We start from the raw sequence: 18,560 nt of genomic DNA, 5'->3' as shown, positions 1-18,560 counted from the left end.
ATGAAATCCCTATGGAGCATGGTTCTAGTCTATAACACCTGGGGTCACCATCCTTTGGGATCAACTCCATGGCAAATGGTTTTTGGTTCTAGCAAACCCAGTGTGAAAGAGTGTTCTTTACTCTCCTCCCACTCCATAAACAACAACAAAAAAAAAAACTAAGTCATTTATTTAGCTATAACTCCTTTCAGTCTGCCGGGAAAGGCTGAATTTTCTTTTTTCAACTTGCACAGTGGTGACGTTGGAAAACCCAGAGCAGGGTAATGTCACTGACGTCTGAACACTTTACGTGAATAAGGGTGGTGAATGTTCCTTCAGCTCGTGCAGGCTACCAGGAGGGCAGAGTTAGGGAAAGCTGGGGAGTGCTAGAGATGTCAGCAGAGCCACAAATCTGCTGCATACATACACTCTGAGAAACAACTCTGAAGACGATCACCAATTGTGTATTAAAAGTATTTTTGTATTACGCTCTACCAAGCACCAACCATTATACAAAATTAAAAAAAAAATACATATATACACATATACACACACACACTGGTGTACCTGAAAGCAGCAATAAAGACGTTATCCCAAAAAACCAATCTGGAAATCTTTCAAAATAATATAAACACAGCTGGGGGCAGAGAAATGGACTGTGTATATATTAAGATCTGTTTCCTACAGAATTCCATTATTTTTAAATAAGGGCTCCCCATCTCACAGCCCTCTCCTTTGAGTTACTTTAGAACATCTATAAAAAAAATTAATTCAAAGTCCTTGAGTCAGGACATGTAGGATTTGTTTTTTCCCTTTTGAATGGGCCCAGGAGAAGGTCTGAGACACCTGCTCTTGGGGTGGCAGGAGGGAGGGCCTGTCAGGTTTGCACAACCTCCACCTGTATATTTTCTATTATTTCTCCTCGAATCTCAGGATCTTGGAGATTACCGAGTCCCGTCCCCTCAATGTCATAAATGAAGAAACCAAGGCTCAGAGAGGCTAGGCGAAGTGCCCAGGGTCACACAGTGAAATGGATGACAGAATAGGGCCTGAGTCCCACTCCTTGTGCTTTTTCCTACATGACATTCTAGAACTTCACACTTTCGCTTGTTGAGATTCACAGGAACTCTCATTACACATAGGACATTTGGAATCGGCACACAGAGCACTTCCTAAGCTGTTAAAGAGGCTCTCTAGGGCTTTTATGCTGTATTTCTTCTGAAGACCTAGAAGCACTTCTAAATTTACTCTTTTTTTTTTTTTAATTGTACTTTGGATGAAGGTAAAGCAAATTAGTTTCTCATTAATAACAATTAATATACATGTTGACATGACATTGATTGTCAACCCCTTCTTGGCCTTGGGTTCCCCATTACCAGCTTCCCTGTCCCCTCCTGCCTTCTGGTCCTCGCCCCTGGGCTGGTGTTCCCATTAAGTCTCATTTTGTTTTATGGGCCTGTGTAATCTTTGGCTGAAGGGTGAACCTCAGGAATGACTTCAGTACTGAGCTAAAAGGGAGTCCGGGTGCCATATTCAGGGGGTTTCTCCAGCCTCTGTCAGACCAGTAAGTCTGGTCTTTTTTTGTGAGTTAGAATTTTGTTCTACATTTTTCTCCAGGTCCATCTGGGACCCTCTATTGTGAACCCTGTCAGAGCAGTTGGTGGTGGTAGCCAGGCACCATCTAGTTGTGATGGACTATCTGGTGGAGGCTGTGGTAGTTATGGTCCATTACTCTCACTTTTTAAAGTCTTAAAATAGGGCACTGGGATTCCATTCCTCTATCTGAATGCTTCCTCTATTCATCACCTGCAGAGTAGTACGGTTACACATGTGTGTGTCTGGGTTCCCCCACTCAACTTGAGGAGGGCTGGAAGAGAGATCTGAGGGCTCAAATCTCAGAGTGGAGGAGACAGAATACACTGGGGGCTGCCCAAGGATTATTCATTGAACCAGCCATCACTGGACCACCCCTACTTCCCACTGTGTGCATAGGCTCATTTCGTGGTGTGTCCCCTCCTTGGCTCTCTAGAGGTCCTCCCTCGTCTCCCGTTTGCTGCTCTCCCCTTGAGCGTGCTGGACACTTAGCTCAGGGGCTCCACTTACTAAGCACTGGTGGCCAATCCTGCTGTGAAACCTGCTGGATTTTTTCCTTTTTTCTCCTGACTCCCACCCTGGCCCCATTTAACCAATTCCTGGAAATAGCTCGTGGCCATGCCCACCCCTGCAAAGCACAGGGAGTCTTGCTTCTTACTCTGACAGCTATCATGTAGATACACTGTAAGTACACCAGAGCAAAGAGAACTGCTAGAGAATTCTCCCTTCCAAGTGTATCACTTTGAGCATGTAAACAATGCACTGAGTGCTACCATGTGTCTGGTCTGCATAGATGATGTTACAGGCAAGAACTGGCTTGATTTTAGTTTTCTGCTCCTTCCCTTGAAGAACACTTCCAGACCACAGATGGGCAAGGAAGGGTGCAAGAAGGGAGAACGCTGTAACATCTACTTGTCAGTTCCAGTTAAACATTTTTAGAATCATCTCATTACATAACCGTCCCCAATGTCAACATCTGACTCAGAAGAGTCGCTTTTCTCGGAAGGAGCATCTTCGGACTCCAAGTGCTCCTCGGAGGTGCTGGGGAAGGGCGGCGGCATCCCCTCCTCCCTGGGGATCAGAAAGCTTGATTCCATCTCATCAGGGTTCTCTAGGTCAACTGTCTCTTCTGGAAGCATCGGTGAGACATCTCCATCATCGTCGTTGTCGAGGGCCCTCACAAACACAGAGTTTAAATTCACATTAAAGATTATCCTGTCCCCAGAGCCCTCGGTGGAGCTGTTGTCCTCCTCGGAAAAGGGGTCCTGGAGCTCACTCTCTCTCCTGTCATAGGGTCCACTTGCACATTCTGACTGCCCGGAGCTAGGCTCTGGCACCAGTGGGGGCTCAGCCTCAGCCTCTGACAGGTAATCTTCACCCACATCTAGGTCTATGAGCTGTGACTCCTTGGAGGTGGACAAGGAGGTGGAAGCCTGAGTCAGGAGCTTGGTGATTAGCCCATGCCTGGTGTAACCGCCAGCGCTCACTCTAGGAGCGGTCTCATCCTCGCTGTCAGTCTCATCATCAGAATTGTAGTCCCGCACTTTCTTCTTTCGGTTGATATAAATGACATCCACTGTATCCACTGCTTCCAATGGTGGCGGCTCCGGAAAGATCCAGGCTGGCCTGTTATAAAAATTCTTTAAAAAAAAAAAAAAATCTGTGTCAATTCTGAGTTTTGGCTCTTTTTATTTTTTATATAATAAAACTTCATGAGATGAAAATGATGATGATGCTGACAACCACCACCACAACAACAATAATAGCTAACAGCAGACAATGAAAAAGGACAACTGAAGAAGAGCTGAACTGTGGGGCTGGCAAAGAATACTGAATGCCAGAATGCTCCTTAGAGGCAAGGATGGCGAGACTTGTCTTACGTACTTTGGACATGTTATTGGAAGGGACCAGTCCCTGGAGAAGGACATCATGCTTGGTAAAGTAGAGCGTCAGCAAAAAAGAGGAGGACCCTCAATGAGATGGGTTGAAACAGTGGCTGTAACAATGGACTTAAACGTACCTACTACTGTGAGGATGACGCAGGACTGGGCAATGTTTTGTTCTGTTATACATGGGGTCGCTATGAGTCAGAGCCAACTCAAGCACCTAACAACAATAACGACAGTAGATAAAACCAAAACCAAACCAGCTGCCACTGAGTTGGTTCTGATGCATGGTGACCCCATGTGTTGCAGAGTAGAACTATGCTCAGTAGGGTTTTCAAGGCTGTGACTTTTCCAAAGCAGGTTGCCAGGCCTTTCTTCCAAGGTGCTTCTGGGTGAGTTTGAACCACCAACCTTTTGGTTAGTAGTCGCACACTTAACTGTTGGTACCACCCAGAGTTTTCTAACAGTAGACAGTGCTCTCTACTTGCCTGGTATTGTTCTTGGTGCTCTACAAATACTACAATTCATTTCACCCTCAAAGGCACTCTGCGAAGTAGGTTTAGTCTTTTTATTCCCACTTTAAAGATCATGACTACTAAGTGGCAGAGCTGGATTTATAACCAGGTAGTCTGCTTACAGAAACCCTGGTGGCGTACTGGTTAAGTGCTACGGCTGCTAACCAAAGGGTCGGCAGTTTGAATCCGCCAGGTGCTCATTGGAAGCTCTATGGGGCAGTTCTACTCTGTCCTAAAGGGTCATTATGAGTCAGAATCGACTCCACGGCACTGGGTTTGGTTTTTTTTGTTTAGGCTGCTTACAGAGCTGTGCTCTTGACCACTCCTGCCTCCTTCCCCTCCCCAGTGTGCTCGCAGGGTGGGGAAATCTCTGTATTTAAGCTGGGAGTTTATCTAATTGTGCAGTGCCAAGACATTTTTTTTTTTTATTGTGCTTTAAGTGAAAGTTTACAGTTCGTTAGTTTCTCATACAAAAATTGATACACACATTGTTACATGATCCTAGTTGCTCTCCCTATACTGTGATAGCACACTCCTCCTTTCCACCCCAGATTTCCCGTGTCCATTCAACTAGCTCCTGTCCCTTTCTGCCTTTTCATCTCACCTCCAGACAGGAGCTGCCCATTTAGTCTAATGTATCTACTTGAGCGAAGAAGCACACTCTTCACGAGTATCATTTTATGGCCAAGATATTCTTAAGGGGTGTCAAAGCGCTGTGGGTGAACTCTAGAAAGCCCACGCCATCAGGGTCAAAGGCAGGGGAATATGTGTTCCTTGGGCTGGAGGACCTTAGATGCAGAAGATTCCTAAAAGGTAAAAGGCTCAGGGCAAGAGGGATCTTGGAAGAAAATGCCCCCACCAGGACACAGAGGGTAGAGTAAAGAGAAAATGAGGCAAGCTGAGTCTCACCCAGTTGAAGGATCCTTACCCCTCCCCCACAAAATGGCCACAGTGGGGGAAAGGGTAAGGAAGGTGGTCTAGAGATTCCTTTCCAGGACCTGGAATCACCATCAGCATCATCCTCCTCTCTACCCTCCCGGGGTTGTACGGGCCCCACTTTGAACTGCTCCACCCAGACCCAGCCTTGGGGAGAACGCCCACAGGCAGAGGAAAGATACCCAAATCCACTTACTTTCCTTAACAGCATTGAAATCCTACCTGTTTAGAGGGAGAAAGAAGTGTGTGAGGAAAGGGGCCTTGGGTTGTTTGGGGTGTTGGGGCCTCAAGAATTTTAAGATCAAAAAGTACTCTGCAAACAAGCTTTGGACACAATTGAACAAGCTCCGCTTTTCAAAAGAGACAAAGAACAGGAAGTCATGCTACTAGGCTGAATGATGAAATTAAGAGTTAGAATTAGGATTTTAAGGTTATTGTTCTAAAAGCCTATGTTAATAATATAAAAAAGAAACTATACCTTAAGCTTAAACTTATATCGAGAAGAGGAATACAATAATTGGAAACTGAACAAAGGCATAAAAGACAAAGTAGAGGCACTAAATATAAATACTTTGCCTCTACTTTGTCTTTTATGCCTAGCAAACTACAAAATAATATGAATAATCAAGCAAATAGGTATAAAGGAGATTAATAAAAGATAAATTTTGGGGTTAATCTGTAAAAAGATTAAATAAAACACAAACTGATAAAATCAGAAATTATAAAGGAAAAACAGTAGCAAATGAGAAGAATTTTAGAACGTAGGTTGATAAATTTGATAATGAAATCAAATAAGTGAATACTTAAAAAATTACAAAATATAGGGACACACGAAGAAATAGAGAACTTCAGTAGGCAATTAACAGAGGAAGAAATCATCAAAGTTTCCAAAGAATGACATCCAAAAAGGCACTTGGCTTTGATGGATTAACTGGAGAAAATTATTAAACCTTCTAACAACAAAATAACCTCTATATTATGTCAAAATGTAGACTGAAGGGACAGATTGGCAAATTATTTAATAAGATTACCAATAGAAAAAAAATTAGACCAATCTCATTTATTAGCATAAATGTAAAAACCCTAAATAAGATTGTAGAAAAAAGAAAATCATGTAACAAAGTAGTCATTTACTATGAATAGGAGGGTTTGTTTACTTTGAAAAAATGCAAGGCTAATTAATACATGCAATGAACATGAAAAAAGTAAATCTCCATTATGTCAACAGATGTTTCTATTGGGTTATTCATCTTTTTCTTATTGATCCACAGTAATTCTTTATAAGATCTGGACACTAAAAGTTAGTAAATTTTTTTGTTACATATATTTTCCTCTCAATTTGTGGTTTATCATTTTACTCTATGACATTTGATGGAAATTCTTAATTTTAATGTAGGAGAATTTTTCAATTTTTTACTTTATGGCTTTTGCATTTGAAGAAAATCTTTCTTTCCCCAAAGCAGTATACCCACCAAAAACCAAACCCACTGCCATTGAGTCGATTCCGACTCATAGTGACCCTATGGGACAGAGCAGAACTGCCCAATAGAGTTTCCAAGGAGTGCCTGCCAGATTCAAACTGCTGACCTCTTGGTTAGCAGCCATTGTGCTTAACCACTGCACCACCAGGGTTTCCCCAAAGTAGTATAGAATCCTCTATATTGCCTTCTACAACTTTTACAGTTTTGCCTTTTATATTAGTCTTTAATTTACTTGAACTGATTTTTGTGTATGAGGTAGGAATTTCATGAAATGAAATTTCATCCAATTTCATAAAACCCTGAATTAGATAACATCTATTGACTAGCCCTTCCTCCCCCCACTGATCTTCAATATCCACTTTCCCATAATCAAGTTTTTATATATTTTTATATTTCTGGGCTCCCTATTTGATTACTTGTTGCTTTCGAGTCAATTCCAACTCACAGTAGCCCAATAGGACAGGGTAGAACTGCCCTATACGCTAAAAAACTTTACAGAAGCAGATTGCCACGTCTTTCTTCCATGGAGCAGCTGGCAGGTTCAGGCCACCGACCTTTTGGTGAGCAGCTGAGCACCTAACCACTGAGCCACCAGGGCCCCTCCCCATTTGATTAGGTCTTTGTTAATGGCTTTCACAAAGGGCTTGTACATCTGTTAGATTTATTCCTGAGATGTTTTTAGAACATTTTTTGTTGTTACTGTAACAGTTTTTTTTTTTGTTTTTAACTGTATGATTCCATTTCTATGATTAAAAGCCAGGTAAAATGAATCTACGTTGTTAGAATTCAGAATAGTATTTGCCTTTCATAGCGGGTAGTGACTGGACAGTGGCAGGAGAAGGGCTTCTGGGTTGTTGGTCATGTCCTCTTTCTTCATCTGGGCACAAGTTACATGCATGTATCCAGTTTGTAAAGTTCATGGAACAGTATACCTATGATTTCTGTATTTTATTCTTTGGATGGTGAAAAGCAACTTTATGTTTTTCTCTAACTGAATGTTGCTACTACTGTATATAAAAACGCAACCATTTTTATACTGACTTTGTATCTAACACCTTTGCTAAACTTTCTTTTTAACCCTAATATTTTATCTGTAGATTCATTGAAGTATAAATAATGGTCATTCCTCCTCCCACTCAGACTTTAAGCTCTTTAAGAGCAGGATTTTTTGCCTTGTTCACTTCCACATCCCCAGTCTCTAGGACATGTTGGCACATAGTAGATGTTCAACAAATATTTCTTAAAGGCAAGAAAACAAAAAAAAACAAAGATGCCATTTAAAATTTTTAACAGCTATTACTCACACATACACACAAACAATAGGCCTAGAGTGTTCTGTTTTAATATTCTTAGAGTTTTTCTTTTTTAATACAGAATAATGACTTTTAACACAGAAATCCAGGAGCATCCTCTGCTAAAAAGAGACACGAGATAAAAATACCTCCTCTTATTACATGGACTTAAGACAAAGCAGGAATGATTGCCTTTAGCATATAATATAGACCCAACTTGAAGAGAAAGGAACGCCAGGGAGACCTGGGAGGAGTGTTGGCACTGAGTTTAGGTAACCAGAGTGGACGATGTGGCTAAGAGAGATGGGGCCATGCTAAAGGACTTCGGATCTCAAGGCTGTAGTGAGAAATGAATTGGAGTAGGATTTACCTGTGGCGTCAAGGCTAAAAAATGCATGTCAGGAGCTGTTGGAATGAAGGCTGGAAGTAAAGCTACAACTTGAACAGTTGAGTGATTCTAGAAGATGTGCTACCCTAATGGATAAAAACATCAATTTTCCAAGGCAGGGGTCGCTTTGTGGACAAAATCCCAACACAGAGCCATCCAAACCTCATAAAGGACATCCAAATGCCAGCTAGGTTCAAATATTAAATGTAATTAAAATCTCCAAATATAGAGACCCTCCCTGTCCACCATTCCTCCCCCAGCCAAACCCAAACAAATAAAAACAACAAGAGAAGAGTACAGTTTTATCAATGATGGAAGGAGACTTAAAGAAATGGGTGTGGAAAAAACAGTAGATAACTGAATGCAGTGAGTTCAAACATAGAAGAACAAGATACTTCTGAATGAAAATTTACAAAAGTAATATAAAAAGAAAGCAATAGAGTAGGAAAAACGATAACTGATGGTTTAAAAACAGTTGATTTAAAAGGCATGAAGAGGTTTTAGGAATACGTAAGGAGTCCCTGGGTGGTGTAAACAGTTTGTGCTTGACTACTAAGCAAAAGGTGGGTGGTTCAAACCCACCCAACAGCACAGTGGAAGAAAGGCCTGGCGATCTGCTTTCGTAAAGATGACAGCCAAGAAAACCCTATGGATCTGTTCTACTCTGTAATACATGGGATCGCCATGAGTCCAAACTGACTTGATGGCAAAGGTTTTGGTTTAAGGTCAATACCCAGACTTGGCCGAGGGGGTCAAAGGATCTAAACAGAAAGCATGTGACTCGGGAAGAAGCAATGAAGACAAAGAAAGTGTCTGGTTTTACTAGCACAGTCACGTATTACTTAACATCCACAATATATTCTGTGAAATAGCACCTTACGTGATTTGGACGTTGTTCGAACACCATATTATACACAGGCAGGCCCCGGGTTATGAATGTCCAACCTACGTACAACCCACAGTTATGTACCAACTCCTGTAAAGCCTATTATATTAAAAATTCAAGGTACAGGGAATGGTTTATAACAATAAACAGGCACTACTTTGTGATGTGGATGGAAACATTGTTATTACTGTAGTGTTAAGCTGAAGATGTTTTAGTGTATCTGGAAGGTTTCTTTAATGTTTTCTTCACATAGAAAGGTACGCTATACTATATACTAAGACAAACATTTGACTAACTGATGCTAGATACATCTGCTATGTCCCGTTCTCTGATCGGGATTTCTGAACTCTATTATAGCCTTTTGGGACCATGGAGACACACGCAGTCGGATGTTGCCCGAATGGACGTTGTGCGGGGCATGGCTGTAGTTACATTAATACAAAGGGGTACTGGTGGCACAAGAGTGAAACACTTGGCTGCTAATCAAAAGGTTGGTGTTTTGAACCCACCCAGCAGCTCCGCAGGAGAAAGACCTGGTAATCTGCTTCTGTAAAGATTATAGCCAAGAAAACCCTACAGGGCAGTTCTACTTTGTATGTAACACAGGAGGTCTCCATGAGTCGAAATCGACTTGACGGCACCTAATAACAACAGATTAACACAAATGGGAGCAACTACGTGAGGATATTACACACATAATACATGAAGGAAAGTAGGAAAAACCATTAATCCCAAGGTCAGCAGGGCTTTGGAGAAATGTGTACAACTGTGTAGGTCATCGCTGATGTTACACACGGAATGTATTCTATCCCGTCTTTTTATAAGATAAACCCACTCTGTGTATATCCTACTGAAGTCATCTAAAATAAAAAGATCATCTGTTTAAACACGTTCACTGCACTACTTGTAAAGGGCACAGAGAGAAAGGAAAGAAAGGAGAAGAAAAAGAAATCAATCCAAATGCCTTACAGCTGAGAAACAGTTAAGGGAAAATGATACATTAATAATAATGGAACATTATGTGATCGTTAAAAATAATATGTAGACAAAGTGTAAAAAGAAAACATAAAATGCATATGTGTATATATATATATATAATGGCAAAATATATGTTTATAGAGATGGAAAAAACCCAGAATGATATATAATCCTTGGTGTTTTTAGAAAACGGGATTTTATTCTGTGAAAATATTTACGTTAAAATAAAAATAGAAACAAAAAACTAACAAAGAAAAAACAAGCTACATACCAATGCATCGGGGAGGTTATATCTTAGGTATATATAACCAATCCGCTTCAGTGTTACTATGCTGCTTATGAAGACAGTTGCTATTAAAAACACAGTGACTATTCCTCCTATTATGGCAGATTCCGATGACTCTGTTGACGAAAAATTGTATAACTTTATTTCAAAACAAACCCAATAAACAATCACAGAGGGGAATACATGCACACTGGTTTGGCGGTAGAAGGCAAGAACAAGGAAGCAAAAGCATGAAAAACCAGTTTTGTGTTGTTAATACAGGAGAATGCAAAGCAATCCAAGTGTATACCCATTGCTGTCAAGTCGGTTCTGACTCACAGTGACCCCATACCAAACCCAAACCAAACCCACGGCTGTCGAGTCGATTCCGACTCATAGCGACCCCATAGGACTGAGTAAAACTGCCCCACAGGGTTTCCAAGGAGCAGCTGGTGGATTTAAACTTCCAATCTTTTGGTTAGCAGCTGAGCTCTTAACCTCTGTACCACCAGGGCTCCTAATCCAAATATATATATATATATATATATATATACATATTTTAAGTGATAAAATGACAAATTTAGTTTTTAAAAGTAAAATTCCTTTCAGCGTATAATTACATTCTATAATTGCACAGTCCAATATGGTAGCCCCTAGCCAAGTGTGGCTATTTAATTAGGAATTTATCAATATTAAATAAAATTTAACAGTTTCTCAGTCATACTAGCCACATTTCAAACGCTTATATGTTAGTGTGCACTGCTGGCACGAAGAAGCGGAAAAAGGGGAGTCTGCCTGAAAAAAAGCAACTGGGTCATTTCTGTGGCTGGACTTCGGCCAAGCCAGGACCCAGATTAGGGCCTCGCAGCACCATCTTGTTGCAAGTTCCCCTTAGTTTTTTGTTCAAAATTCCTTTGGAAAATTTCAACCCTTTTTCCCATATGTCCACGTGGACTGAGAAGAAATCAATAGTTACATAACTAAAAACTGGTACCAAACAAAACCAGTTGCTGTCGTGTTGCTTCTAACTCATCATAACCCCATGTGTTGCAGAGTAGAACTGTGTTCCAGAGTTTCCAATGGCTGATTTTTTGTAAGTAGATCATCAGGGCTTTCCTTCTTGGTACCTCTAGGTGGACTTGAACCTTCAATCTTTCTGTTAGCAGCCAAGCTCATTAACCATTTGCACATCCAGAGACTTCTTTCAAAATATAAAACCAGTTGCCATCAAGTTGGCCCTGACTCATGGTGACCCCATGTGTGTCAGAGTACAACTGTGCTCCATAGGGTTTTCATGTCTGAGATCTTTCCAAAGTAGATCACCAGGCCTTTCTTCTGAGGTGCCTCTGGGTGGGTTTGATTTGCCAATCTTTTGGTTAGTAGCGGAACACTTAACCATATTTGCCACTTACCTTAGTCATCTAGTGCTGCTATTACAGAAATACCACAAGTGGATGGCTTTAACAAAAAGAAGTCTATCCTCTCACGGTCTAGTAGGCTAGAAGTCCGAATTCAGGGCACCAGCTCCTGGGGAAGGCTTTCTCTCTCTGTCGGCTCTGGAGGAAGGTCCTTGTGACCCATCAGCCTTCCCTTGGTCTGGGAGCATCTCAGCGCAGGAACTTCAGGCCCAAAGGATGCGCTCTGTTCCCGGCACTGCCTTCTTAGTGGTCTGAGGTACCTTCTCTCTGCTTGCTTCCCTTTCCTCTTATCTCTTGTAAGGTAGAAGGTGGTGCAGGCCACACTCCAGGGAAACTCTCTTTACATGGGATCAGGGATGTGACCTTTGTAAGGGTGTTACAATCCCACCCTAATCCTCTTTAACATCAAGTTATAATCACAAAATGGAGGACAACCACACAATACTGGGAATTGTGGCCTAACCAAGTTGATGCATATTTCGGGGGGACACAATTCAACCCATGACACCACCCAAGGACTCCTTCAACTGTCTTGGGTAATGACAAAACAGTGGAGATTGGCTTAACATGCAGAGTGATGGGTTCACATCAAGTAGAGGTGAAATGACATCATGACATGCTGCTGCGTGAGCACTGCTCAGCAGGTGAAACAGAGAAAAGTCGGGAAGAGATGAACAGCGCATGTTAACCTCCAAAGAACCTTGTAAGCAGGGACTGAGTTTCAGCAAACCATCTCATCGCACAGACAGTCCCTGGGTTATGGATGAGATCCATTCCCAACTCCGTAAGTCTTTTTCTTTTTTGTGCTGGCTTCCCCAGTATAGTGTCCTGTCTTACCTTTCACCAAAGTTACCACTTACCTATTGTCTGTTAGTGTTTTTTCATCCCCCCACCACCATCAAAAATTGTTTCTTTCTGTGTGCAAACCTTTTCGTGAGTTTTTATAGCAGTGGCCTTATACAATATTTGTCCTTTTGTGATTGACTTATTTCACTCAGCATAATGCCCTCCAGATTCATCCATGTGGTGAGATGCTTCGCAGATTCATCATTGCTCTTTACTGTTGCATAACACTCCATTGTGGGTCTGTACCATAGTTTGCTTATTCATTCATCTGTTGATGGGCATGCAGCTTGTTTCCATCTTTTTGTTATCGTGAACAATGCTACAGTGAACATGGATATGTATATGTCTATTAGTGTGATGACTCTTATTTCTCTGGGATGTATTCCTAGGTGTGGGATTGCTGGATCACACGGTATGTCTATTTCTAGCTTTCTAAGCAAGTGCCATATGGTTTTCCAGAATGCCTTTAAGTCTTTAAGTTGAATTTGTAGGCAAGTCGAAACAAATACGTATGGTGCTTATTTAGTCTTATGTTAGTGAAGAAAAGGCTCAAAGCCTTTTTCATGATTTTAAAGCTGCCATGCAGAAAGTGAAGGTGACGGTGATGAAGAATTTGTTGCAAGTAGGGGTTGGTTCAGTTGTTTCAAAGTGAGGGCGCAGTTACATAACATTAAAGGCAAGGAGGAGTCGTCCATAAATCAGTGGCTCGTAACCTGTGACTGCCTGTGTATTACTAACTTGGCTTTTATTGGTTTTGCAGTTTTGTTTGCATTTAATATGTACATTTGTTTGGGCTTACTTTCTAAGAGCTATAGGCATAAGGGAAACCCCAGTGGCGTAGTGGTTAAGAGCTACGGCTGCTAGCCAAAAGGTCAACGGTTTGAATCCACCAGGCGCTCCTTAGAAACTCTATGGAGCAGTTCTACTCTGTCCTATAGGGTCGCTGTGAGTTGGAATCAACTCGATGGCAACGAGTTTGGGTTCTTTTTGGTTTATAGGCATAAGGGGAGCCCTGGTGGTGCCGTGGTTAAGTGCTACGGCTGCTAACAAAAGGTCAGCTCTTTGAATCCACCAGCCACTCCTTGGAAACCCTATGGGGCAGTTCTACTGTCCTATAGGATGGCTATGAGTCAGAATTGACTTGACAGCGATTTTCGTTTGTTTGTTTTTATAGGCATAAGGATCCCTTGGTAGTACAAACGATAACGTGCGCGGCTGCTACCTGAAAGGTTGGAGGTTTGAGTCCACCCAGAGGTGCCTTGGAAGAAAGGCCTGGTGATCTACTTCTGAAAAATCAGCCACGGAAACCCTAGGGGACACAGTTCTTCTCTGACACACATGCGGTAGCCGAGAGTTGGAGCTGACTTGGTGACAACTGGTTTGGTTTAGTTTATATGCATAAGGAGTCTGTCTATATTCTGTTTTATGTTCGCCCAGATTTAATTGGCATTATAAGAATAATTTAAGCTGGAGGTTTGAGGTACTTTTTCTTTGAAAATCAGTTTGTTCCTCAGTTGACTTTGAGGAACACTGGGGAATAAAATCACACTATCCTGTAGTTATAGGGAATATCAAACACTTTTATGTGCTAACCAGTTGCCACCAAGTTGACTCTGACGCATGGCAACCCCATGTGTATCAGAGTAGGACTGTGCTCCATAGGGTTTTTAATGGTTGATGTTTCAGAAGTAAACCACCACCAACTCCCTCCTTTGCCACGAGACCGGAACTAGATGTGTTTGGCTACCATTACTGAACATTTTGATCAAAGATTCTATAGAAGAACCCTGATCAAAAGGGGAAAATCTGGAAAGGAATTTCAAATTTGCATGGAATCCAGACTTTCTGGAGCTATTGAGGTTGGATGAACCCTGAGATAATCTTTAACCTTAAACCAAAAATATCACCTGAAGTTTTCTTTAAACCAAACAACAGTTTGGCTTAATTAGTAAATAATGTCTGTCTGAAGCATTGTGCTCTTTTAAAGAACTATCTATATGGGATCAAACTGACAACAGCATTTTGAAAGGTTAGATAGGAAGCTTAGGAAGCAGTGAGTTCATGTTAGGAGCAACTCGGAAAAGAAGGGTGAGAATGGTTGCACAACTTGAAAAATGTAATCAATGTCACTGAATTGTACACTTAGAAATTGTGTAACTGGTTTATGTTTTGCTGTGTATATATTCAACAACAACAAAGTAGTAGCTCCCCTGGCCATTCTTCTGAGGCACCTCTGGGTGGATTCGAACTGGTTACAGCTGAACGTGTTAATCCTTTGCACCACCCAGTGGTTCTTTAGTATGTGTTAAAAACTCAGAACCCAGTGCCGTTGAGTTGATTCCGACTCGGCACTGCTTAATGTATCTCACTCAATCCACAAATAAGCGTACCACTTATCGGGCATTTCCTTATAAATTTCACCTTATTTTTACCCTGGTAAATCAGAATATCAAAGAAATTCGGCATCTAGAAATTCAGAGGGCTTGTTTGGAGGAGTGTTTCATAGACGTTCACTTTTGGTGAAACAGCTGGAGACCCAGTTACTTCCTGAGAAGCTAGTCAGCAGTGAATATCCCTAACTAAGCCTGGTTGTTCTCACTGCAAATTTCTCCATTTGGCAGGGGATCATGCTATTTACTGTTCAGAAGCCTTTGAAACAGAAGGGCTTTCAGCTTTGTCCAGTAACTATGCTGTCCACACTGGCAAGATTCCTGTCATCTCTGAAAGGCTACGTCTATGAGCCACACCCCAATCTGACTGTATCCAACACTACCTCTGATGCTTTCGCACACAGTGTAACCTACAGCTTCAAGTATTTGGCTTGAGCTAAGGACACACAAGGTTCCTGGTCTGTGCTTGACTAACCAAACTCATCATCAGGAAACCCTGGTGGCGTAGTGGTTAAGTGCTGTGGCTGCTAACCAAAAGGCCGGCAGTTCAAATCCAGCAGGTGCTCCTTGGAAACTCTGCAGGGCAGTTCTACTCTGTTCTATAGGGTCGCTATGAGTCAGAATCGACGGCAACAGGTAACTAACCGAATGGTTGGTGGTTCGAGCCCACCCAGTGGTGCTCTGGAAGAAATTCCTGGCAATCTGCTTCTGTTAAGATTACAGCCAAGAAAACCCTATGGAACACAGTTCTAACTCTGTAACACATGGGGCTGCCATCAATCAGAATCCACTCAACAGCAATGGGTTTTTTGGGGGGAGGGGGAGGGGAACAACACAGAGAGCTGAGCTTAATTCCAACTCCCTGAAATGAAAAGAAGGTTTCTTATAAAGGCAGACATCTGATGGCCCCTAAGCTATGACAACACACTCCTAAGTGACCCCACCACACTGTAAAGACTGGCCAACAGCTGACACCTTCTGTGTCATGCCTTTACTGAAAGACACACCTTTAGTGCTCTCCGATTTTCAGGCTCTTTTCTTTACATAGGTTTCCCCTCAGAGTGAAAGCAAAACATGAATTTTCAAAAAATGAACATACCTGGTTCCAGGCCTGGAAGGAGGGTACATTTTAGGGGGGATCTGATTACTGCTCGCAGATTTTTAGGTTCAAAATAGACAGACACACAGTAGTTTGTGTTTGGAATCAACTTGTCCAGGACATAAACGAAATCTCCAGTGACGTTTCCAGTTATTTTGGGTTTATGCTGTAAAAACAATAACCAAAAATCACTAAGGTTTTAGCAATAATTTCATTTAGAAGCAGGCCCTTAGGGATTGTATTGTGTTCCCAAATACGTGTTGGCTGTAACCCCTTTCTGGAATTGGGTTTTCTCGCTATGGTAACAAGGCCATATCAGTGTAGGGTGTGTTTTACACCCATCCCTTCTGAGTATGTAAGGGGCAACACAGACACAGAGATGAGCGAACACAAATGGGGGAAAGACAGATGCCATGTGGAGATGGCCGAGGAAAAGAAGCTGAAAGAGACAGAGATCTTCCCCCAGAGCCCATAGAGACAGCCTTCCCCTAGAGCTGGTGCCCTGAATTCGGACTCCTAAACTATGAGAAAATACATTTTTGTTTGTTAAGGCCACTCACTTGTGGTTGGAAACCCTGGTGGGGTAGTGGTTAAGAGCTATGGCTGCTAACCAAAAGGCTGGGAGTCCAAATCTGCCAGGCGCCCCTTGGGAACCGTATGCAGCAGTTCTACTCTGTCCTGTAGGGTGGCTATGAGTCGGAATCGACTCAACGGCAATGTTTTTTTTTTTTTTTTTTGGTTTTACTTGTGGTATTTCTGTTACAGCAGGCAGCTCTAAGAAACTAAGACACAGGCCCTAACATCTCTTTGGGGAATTTGTCTTATATAGGGACAGAAACATTGTAGGCTTGGCAAGAAAGAGTATTTATAAGTCACTTGGGACAAGCAACTTATCACAAAACTGCATGTACATATATATACACACACTTGTGAGGTGCTGTCCAGTCAGTTCTGACTCCTAGCAACCCTGTGTAAAACAGAATGAAACACTGGTACAGCCCTATGCTCACAATCGTTGTTATGCTTGAGCCCACTGTTGCAGCCACCACGTCAAGCCACCTTGTTGAGGTTCTTCCTCTTTTCCACTGACCCCGTAGTTTACCAAGCATGAGGTCCTTCTCAGGAGACTTATCTCTCCTGACAACATGTCCACAGTATGTAAGACGCAGTCTTGCCATTCTTGTTTCTAAGGAGCATTCTGGCTGTATTTTTTCCAAGACAGGTTTGTTCATTCTTTTGGCAGTCCATGGTATATTCAATATTCTTCGCCAACACCACAATTCAAAGGCGTCAATTCTTCAGACGTCCTCACTCATTGTTCAGCTTTCGTGTGTATATGCACACTTACACGTGTATATTTCTAAACCATGGAATCATCTAGCCTAGCAACTTCACTCAAAGAGAAGAAAAATTCCCAAGGAGGGGAAAAGTCTCCATGACATTTTTGCAAGATTCTCTCATTTCATTAACAATATGTGCTACTTTAAACTTCAGAAAGTGCTTCCATACACATTAACTCATTTGATCATCAAAACGGTCTGCAAGCTCAGTATCATCCCCATTCTACAGATGAGGAAACTGGAGCTCAGAGAGGTTAAGTAACTTCCCTGAGGTCACACAGCTTGCCTGTGGCAGAACTGAGGCTGATCTCTTGGTTTCCTGCTTTCTCCCCTAAAACACCTTGCTTCTTCTTTCCTATGTGCCTTGACCCCATTTTGGGATTCAAGGGATGATAGGCACATTCTCTCATGACTAACAACTTTTGTCTAACGTTTCATAAGTTTGAAAATACATTCTTCCTAGCAGTTTTATAAAAGTTAGGCTTTCTAGCAGTTCAAATACAGCTTTCTACAACGATGTTTTTCTGCAGGTTTCTACTTGGAAGGAGGAGGAATTATTTGAAAACCCAACAAACTAAAAGCTCATGCATGATAGTGACTAATGAAGAAGAAGGAGGGACAGGAATAGACCTGGTGCCATGGCGGGAGGCGTCTCTCCTCACAGTGGAGCAGGATAACATGGCTTCAGAGCACCTGGGTTTCGGAGCCAGTGCTGCCCTCCGTGATCTGGAGCAGACCTGCAATGCTTACTTCCTGTTCCACTGTGAAAACGGAAGCTGCCACCAAGTGTTACCCTCCAATAAACATATGCACCCCGCTCCTCCTCCTCCTCTCTTGTGACTCTGGAGGCACCTTCCCTGCTTAGAGCCAAGGCCAACCCAACCCCTCTGCACTCTCACGAGACCCCATCCACTCTTTGCTACTCTAGGACACTGCTCCACCAACAGTCCCCCCGCCACCACATTCCATCAGCACAGGAATAAGCCCGTCTTCTCCCACCTTCCAGACCCTTCCTGTGACCTCACTGCCCAGTGCTTATCTTCCCTCCCCTCTACAGAAAAACTCCCTAAAGAATTCACTCTCCTCACTCTCTCCGGGTTTCCCTCTTTCCTGTCACTCTTTTTTTTCTGAACATCTTATTGTGCTTTAGGTGAAAGTTTACAGAGCAAACTAGTTTCCAGTTTAATGTTTTATACACATTGTTTTGAGACATTAAAATCCTCTCTGCCTTTCCAAACCGGGTTCCTCGTGTCCATTTGTCCAATTTT

At 42.2% G+C, this 18,560-nt stretch overlaps 1 protein-coding gene across 13 annotated transcripts in view; it reads right to left on the bottom strand.

The window, feature by feature from the left end:
• Nucleotides 1–2,217: 2,217 nt before the first annotated feature.
• The window catches only part of IFNAR2 (interferon alpha and beta receptor subunit 2), an 89,575-nt gene continuing 73,232 nt past the window's right edge, over nt 2,218–18,560 (bottom strand). For all 13 annotated transcript variants that reach the window (XM_023548459.2, XM_064273201.1, XM_064273205.1 and 10 more), the window contains 3 exons: nt 15,953–16,118; nt 10,206–10,336; nt 2,218–3,212 (listed from right to left, as the gene is read on the bottom strand). In XM_023548459.2, the coding sequence (XP_023404227.1) occupies nt 2,514–3,212; nt 10,206–10,336; nt 15,953–16,118 (996 nt within the window). In that variant the 3' untranslated portion in view covers nt 2,218–2,513. The remainder of the gene's footprint in view (nt 3,213–10,205; nt 10,337–15,952; nt 16,119–18,560) is intronic.

The sequence above is a fragment of the Loxodonta africana genome, chromosome 20 (genome assembly GCF_030014295.1).
Source record: "Loxodonta africana isolate mLoxAfr1 chromosome 20, mLoxAfr1.hap2, whole genome shotgun sequence".
NCBI lineage: Eukaryota > Metazoa > Chordata > Mammalia > Proboscidea > Elephantidae > Loxodonta > Loxodonta africana.
Note: the sequence above shows the minus strand (reverse complement) of the source record. Positions and strands in the feature narration are given on the sequence as shown.